At 46.2% G+C, this 7,500-nt stretch overlaps 1 protein-coding gene across 6 annotated transcripts in view; it reads left to right on the top strand.

Moving 5' to 3' along the window:
• LOC143298722 (F-BAR and double SH3 domains protein 2-like) overlaps positions 1 to 7,500 on the top strand; it is a 201,760-nt gene that overhangs the window by 19,941 nt on the left and 174,319 nt on the right. For all 6 annotated transcript variants that reach the window (XM_076611631.1, XM_076611634.1, XM_076611632.1 and 3 more), the window contains exon 3: positions 6,044 to 6,089. In XM_076611631.1, the coding sequence (XP_076467746.1) occupies positions 6,044 to 6,089 (46 nt within the window). The remainder of the gene's footprint in view (positions 1 to 6,043; positions 6,090 to 7,500) is intronic.

Consider the following 7,500-nt stretch of genomic DNA (forward strand, 5'->3'; position numbering starts at 1 on the left):
ATTTCCACAGGATTTCTATTGATCCCAGTCGTATATGGCTTGACAGCAGCAGGGAATGTTCTCTGTAATGCTGGAAACGACAAGCTATGTCTGTTAAAGAGGGCAGGACTTAGTGCTAATCCTTGTGTCAGAGCCGCTGTGGGAGGGCGGGGTGGGGGTGGGGGGTGGGGGTGTCTTTTTCAGGCGGTTTGTATGATCACTCTTTGCATGTGTCTGTTTCAGTCGCTCTCTCTCTCTCTCTCTCTCTCTCTCTCTCTCTCTCTCTCTCTCTCTCTGTCATTGTGTGTGTGTGTGTGTGTGTGTGTGTGTGTGTGTGTGTGTGGATGATTGTTAAGCGCCTTGAGAAGTTTGAAACTGTCGTGCAAATATCCTCCTCTTCCTCCTCCTCCTCTTCTTTTCATCATCATCATCTTCTTCTTCTTCTTCTCGTTGCTGTTAATCCGTTCCACCCCCATCCATTTTGTGTTTGTCATCCTCAGCAGTAGACCCTGTCTGCCCGGGATCCTGAGACTTGGCCCCACTGTCTGTTGCTGGGTCTGTGTTTGACATGTCTCTCTTTCTTTCTCTTTGTCTTCTCTTTCGCTCTCTCTTTGTCCTTCTGTGTTTCACTTTCTCTTCTCTTTGTCTTCTATTTCTCTCTCTCTCTCTCTCTTTGTCCTGTGTTTCTCTTTCTCTTCTCTTTGTCTTCTCTTTCTCTCTCTCTTTGTCCTTCCGTGTTTCTCTTTCTCTTCTCTTTGTCTTCTCTTTCTCTCTCTCTTTGTTCTTCTGTGTTTCACTTTCTCTTCTCTTTGTCTTCTATTCTCTCTCTCTTTCTCTTTGTCTTCTCTCTCTCTCTCTCTCTCTCTCTCCTGTGTTTCTCTTTCTCTTCTCTTTGTCTTCTCTCTCTCTCTCTCTCTCTCTCTCTCTCTCTCTCTCTTTGTCCTTCTGTGTTTCTCTTTCTCTTCTCTTTGTCTTCTCTTTCTCTCTCTCTTTGTTCTTCTGTGTTTCACTTTCTCTTCTCTTTGTCTTCTATTTCTCTCTCTGTCTCTCTCTGTCTCTCTCTGTCTCTCTCTGTCTGTCTGTCTCTCTCTCTCTCTCTCTCTCTCTCTCTCTCTCTTTGTCCTTCTGTGTTTCATTCATTCAGTCCGGTTTCTTTGTGCCTGCATCCAGCGTGTGTAGGGGAAGGGGTCCTTTATCATCATCATTATCGTTGTCCTTGTCATCATCATCATCATCACCATCTTGATCATGATCCTTCTCGTGGTCGTCATCATTATCATAACCATATCATTATCATAATCATCATCATCATCATCGTTATCATCATCACCATTAACTTGATCATGATCCTTGTCGTGGTCATCATCATCATATCATCATCATAATCATCATCATCATTATCATCGTCACCATCATCTTGATCATGATCCTTCTCGCGGTCATCATCAACATCATCATCATCATCATCATCATCATCATCATTACTGTTGCTCTTCGCCGCTACTGGAGGGGCATAGACTGTCAACAACAACAATCATAATCATCATCATCATCATCACCGCCATCACCATCACCACCACCATCATCATCATCATCACCGTCATCATCACCACCACCACCACCATTATCATCATTATCATCAACAACATCAACAGCCTTAGCATCACCATCAACATCATCATCAACATCATTGTCTCCACCACCACCACCATCATCATCATCATCACCTCCACCATCATCACTACCACCATCATCATTATCATCATCATTAGCATCACCACCAACATCATCATCATCATCATTGTCACCACCATCACCACCACCACCACCACCATCATCATCATCATCATCATCATCATCATTATTAATGTTGCCATTCGCCGCTATTTGGAGGGGACGGTGGGCGGTGAGGGAGTGTGTGTGTGTGGGGGGGGGGGAGTAGACAATCCGCCAGACTTTCCTATCTTGTGTCATTACCTCACTGCTCCCCCCAGGTGTGTCCTGTTCTCTCTCTCTCTCTCTCTCTGACTCACTGTCCTATCCATCTGTCAATCTTAGTGTGTGTGTGTGTGTGGGGGGGGGGGGGGGGGGGGGGGAGGGAGGGGATGCTGTCAGTGTGTGTGCGCGCGTGTGTGTGTGTATGCATGTGTGTGCACGGGTGTGTGTGTGTTGGGGGGGGGGGGGGGGCGCGGGAGGGTGTTTTCTTCATTATGTATACCCTTCGAAAACCTTTTCCTTTCATTTATGTGTGTGCTATTTGTAATAGATGTAGACTAGCAAAGACAGATTGGAAGAATAGGCAATGCCTAAAATCTTAACTCTTTCCATACGAACGGCGAAAGAGACGACGTTAACGGCGTTTCACCCCAATTACCATCATCAAAATATTGCATGTGGAAGGCTCTTATACTGAAGACGTGAATGTTGACAAAGAATACCACAATTCTGACGACGGAAGCTAAAGGTTGGGTCATTCAGACACCCACTGGACATCCGAGGGGTCTGTGTAGAGGAGAAGAGAGAACTGGCCGTACTGAGTGAGTTAATCCTTGAATAAAAACGTTTTGAGTTCTGAGTTCTCTCTAACGAAGCTGATTGAAATTTCCAAGGATGTTTTTTCAAAATATTTGATGCTTAGGTACAACCCATTCTTTTGTACGCTTCTGAAATGTGGGGTCTTAACAGACTAGATAATATTGAGAAGGTTCATTCCTTTGCATGTAAACGTTTTTTGAACATACCACTTAGAGTACCAAACAAGTTTGCATACGGCGAAATAGGACGTTATCCACTATATATAAATAGTGCTATAAGGTGTATCAAGTACTGGTTAAGGTTTCTGAATATGAATGTGCACCGATTACCCAGACAGGCATATTTGATATTGTTTAACCTAGACGAAAGGGGAAAAAATGCTGGGTGTCTTTAGTAAAAAAAATACTTTATTTAAACTTGGGTTTGGATATGTCTGTTGGTTGTGAGCAAACTTTTTTGTCATTATTTAAGCAAAGAATGAAAGATATATTTATGCAGGAGTGGGACGAGTCAGTAATGTCTAAAGATATATATCATAACTACAGACTGTTTAAAACTGGTTTTCAGTGTGAGCAATATTTTGACTTTGGGGATAAAAAGTGTTTTAGGGACTGTTTGGTAAAATTACGGCTTGGTTTGCTCCCAATAAATGGATCATTTTTTAGGATAACATTCAAATGTAATTCAAATTACGCATGTAATTGTTGTAATGTGGTCGAAGATGAAAACCATTTTATAAACAATTGTGTCCTTTACAATAACCTGCGGCAAAAAAACATCTGAACTCTGAAGGTCAACCGTATGCTCACTTGCTGAAGAATGGTTCTCTTTACAGTATTCTTAAACTCTGCGTTTACATATTGAATGCCCTGAAGATACGACAGGAATTCTGTGACAACAATGATGAAAGTTAGAATTAATTTACTGTGCACAAGAAGCACTTTTGTTCTACAGGTTTAAGTTAGTATGTATTTTACATTTTGTTGTCGCTGCGTGATCACCATATTGTGTACTTTTGACCTCTTTCTAGGGGCCGGAGGCCTGGAGATGAAAGTTTTTGTTCTCTCTCTCTCTCTTTGCATATGTGTGTGTGTGTGTGTGTGTGTGTGTGGGGGGGGGGGGGGGTGGATGTGAGTGTGTTACTGTGTTCTCTTAATCTTTTTTTTTTTCATAATGATGATGGTGTGTTGATTATTATTATTATTATCATTAGTAATAGGGGTGATGGTGGTGGTAGTAGTGGTCAGTAGTAGTTGTAGTAGCGATAGTAGTATTTACCATTATTATTATCGTTGTGTCTTATCGTTATTGTTTTTGTTGTCACGAGGACAGATTGGAAGACTAGGCAATGCCTAAAATCTGTATCCTTGAGTTTAAAAAGTTTCTTGAATCTCCCTCTCAGCGCCAGGTAAAAAACAACAACAACCCAGCAACAATAACAAACAAACGAAATAAAAACAACACAAACAAAACAGACCGTGTGCAGACAACAGGACCGGAAGCCACAAGCCCCTGTGGTCTGAACGACAACAGTGCTGAATTTTACCACGTCATGAGTGACGGTCAAGTGAAAGCAGAGCGCCTGCCTCTCAATTCAGCGCCACTTCATCAGCAACGCGAGTGTCTCTCTCAGCACACTTGGCCGTGCTGTCGAAACAAATCGGTTTCAGTGTGTGTGTGTGTGTGTGTGTGTGTGTGTGTGCGTGCGTGCTCGTGTGTGTGTGTGTGTGTGTGTGTGTGTGTGTGTGTGTGTGTGTGTGTGTGTGTGTGCGTGTGTGTGTGTGTGTGTGTGTGTGTGTGTGTGCGTGTGTGTGTGTGTGTGTGTGTGTGATCACCTGGGTGTTGGATTGGAAGAATGAAGTGGCAGGTTCTTGGTCGGTCTCTCCCCGTGATGTGTGTGCGTGCGTGCGTGCTCGTGTGTGTGTGTGTGTGTGTGTGTGTGTGTGTGTGTGTGTGTGTAGTGCGTGCGTGCGTGCGTGTGTGTGTGTGTGTGTGTGTGTGTGTGTGTGTGTGATCACCTGGGTGTTGGATTGGAAGAATGAAGTGGCAGGTTCTTGGTCGGTCTCTCCCCGTGATGAATATGACTCGCTTAATTTGAATTTAAATTGTGTTTGTTTGTTTGTCTCTCTGTCTGTCTGCCTGTCTGTCTGTCTGTCTATCTGCCTATCCTTGTTTCTCTGTATCTATCTCTGTATCTCTTGTATCTGTCTACCTACCTATCTACCTACCTACCTATATCTGTCTGTCCCTCTGTCTGTCTGTCTATCCATCTGTCTGTTCACTACTATCTGCCTGTCTGTCTGTCTTTCTAATGTTATCTGTTCTATCTATCTATCTGATGCGATCTCTCTCTCTCTCTCTCTCTCTCTCTCTCTCTCTCTCTCTCTCTCTCCAATCTAACGTAATGTAACATATCTAATCTAATCTAATATCTATCTATCTATCTATCTATATCGACCTAATCTGGGTCTCTCTCTCTCTCTCTCTCTCTCTCTCTCTCTCTCTCTCTATCTCTCTCTGTGTGTGTGTGTGTGTGTGTGTGTGTGTGTGTGTTTTGGGCTGAAATGAGTAGCAAGGAGAGGGGTTGGGGGTGGGCTGCACTATGGGAATGGTGGAGACTTATGATCACGGGAATGGAGTCAGACCCGGCCCCCCACCCATCCCACCCCCGTGACCCCCCCACCCCCACCCGCCCAACCTTCTGCCCCCACTGTTATCTTTATTACAGTGTGGTGTGCATGGGGGATGGTTTAGATTCGTGTGATTGGAGAGGCGTCGTTTTCACCGAAATGCCAGTCGTCTCTCACTCCATTTATACATGTTTCCCCCCCGACCAAGTGGTTCATGATTCATGGACTCTCTCTGTCTCTCTCTGTCTCTCTCTGTCTCTGTCTCTCTATCTCTGTCTCTGTCTGTCTGTCTCTCTCTGTGTGCTAAGGTCAGCATTAGCAAAAGTTCAGCTTAGCACACACACACACACACACACACACACACACACACACACAGAGAGAGAGAGAGAGAGAGAGAGAGAGAGAGATCAATGCATGTTGGTGTGTGTGTGGTGTGTGTGGGGAAGGGGGCATTGCGGGGGGGGGGGGGGGGGGTGAGGGTAGGTGGTGCAGAAATGCAGTGCATATCTTCATGCATGCATTCATGCAATCAAGTATAGTGCGCGCGCGTTTATGCATTTGCACTGTGCTTGTGTGTTTGCTGTGGGCGCTTGGAGCATGTGAATGTGTGAAGGGATTGAAGATGATTGTAACCCTCGTAGAATAAGCGCTTGTCATTCATTCATTCATTCATTCAAATACTCACTCACTCATTTATTTATTCATTTCATTTCTGGAACCGATGCGTTCATTCATCCACTCACTCACTCATTCATTCACTCACTCACTCATTCACTCACTCACTCATTCACTCACTCACTCACTCATTCACTCACTCATTACATTCATTTCATTTCTGGAACCAGATTCCGGGCGAAGTACAGTGATTGACGTTGCAGTGTGATCTCCTCTGGTTGCAGGACGTTCTTCAGGCAGAAGGCGGCTTTGGAAAAGGAGTACGCTCAGGTAAGAACACCGGGTTGGTTCTGGGCTGTGTGTTCGTTCGACTTCTGTCTGCTTTGTCTGTCTGTCTGTCTGTCTACCTGTCTGCATTGTCAGCATTGTCTGCCTGTCTGTCTATCTTTCCGTCTGTCTGCATTGTCTGTCTGTCTGCCTGTGTATCTGTTTGCATTGTGTGTGTGTGTGTGTGTGTGTGTGTGTGTGTGTGTGTGTGTGTGTGTGTGTGTCTTTCTGTCTGTCTGTCAGCTTTGTCTGTCTGTCTGTTTGCCTGTGTATCTGTTTACATTGTCTGTCAGTCTGCATGTGTATCTGTTTGCATTGTTTGTCTGTCTGTCTGCCTATCTGTCTGCCTGTCTGATTGTCTGTGTGTCTGTATGCATTGTCTGTCTGTCTGTCTGTCTGCCTACTTGTCTGCATGTCTGGCTGTTTATGTGTCTGCCTGTCTATCAGTTTGCCTGTCTGTCTGTCTACCTGTCTGTCTATCTGTCTGTCTGACTGTACATCTGTCTTTCTGTCTGTCTGACTGTCTGTCTGCCTGCCTGCCTGCCTGTCTCTGTATACCTATCTGTCTGTCTGTCTATATGCCTGCCTGTCTGTCTGCCTGCCTGCCTGCCTGTCTGCATTGTCTGTCTGTCCGCATTGTCCGTCTGTCTGTCTGTCTGTCCGCATTGTCCGTCTATCTGTCTATCTGCCTGTCCATCTGCTTGCTTGCTTGCCTGTCTGTCTATCTGTCTGTCTGTCTGTCTGCCTGTCTGTCTGTCTGTCCGTATTCTTTTGGTTCCGGTGTCGGCCTGCTTATCAAGTTGAGCAGATTGCTTTGAATTGTCTCCTTGTGTGGAACGTCTTGCTCCTCCCCCCCCCCTCTCTCTCTCTCTCTCCATCTTCCCCCCACCCTCTCTCTCTCTCTCTCCCTCTTCCCCCCACCCTCTCTCTCTCTCTCCATCTTCCCCCCACCCTCTCTCTCTCCCTCCCTCTTCCCCCCACCCTCTCTCTCTCCCTCCCTCTTCCCCTCACCCTCTCTCTCTCCCTCCCTCTTACCCCCACCCTCTCTCTCTCCCTCCTTCTTACCCCCACCCTCTCTCTCTCCCTCCCTCTTACCCCCACCCTCTCTCTCTCCCTCCCTCTTACCCCCACCCTCTCTCTCTCCCTCCCTCTTCCCCCCACCCTCTCTCTCTCCCTCCTTCTTACCCCCACCCTCTCTCTCTCCCTCCCTCTTACCCCCACCCTCTCTCTCTCCCTCCCTCTTACCCCCACCCTCTCTCTCTCCCTCCTTCTTACCCCCACCCTCTCTCTCTCCCTCTCTCTCCCTCTTCCCCCCACCCTCTCTCTCTCTCTCCCTCTCTCTCCCTCTTCCCCCCACCCTCTCTCTCTCCCTCCCTCTTACCCCCACCCTCTCTCTCTCTCTCCCTCTTACCCC

Source organism: Babylonia areolata, chromosome 24 (genome assembly GCF_041734735.1).
Source record: "Babylonia areolata isolate BAREFJ2019XMU chromosome 24, ASM4173473v1, whole genome shotgun sequence".
In the NCBI taxonomy this organism is placed as follows: domain Eukaryota; kingdom Metazoa; phylum Mollusca; class Gastropoda; order Neogastropoda; family Buccinidae; genus Babylonia; species Babylonia areolata.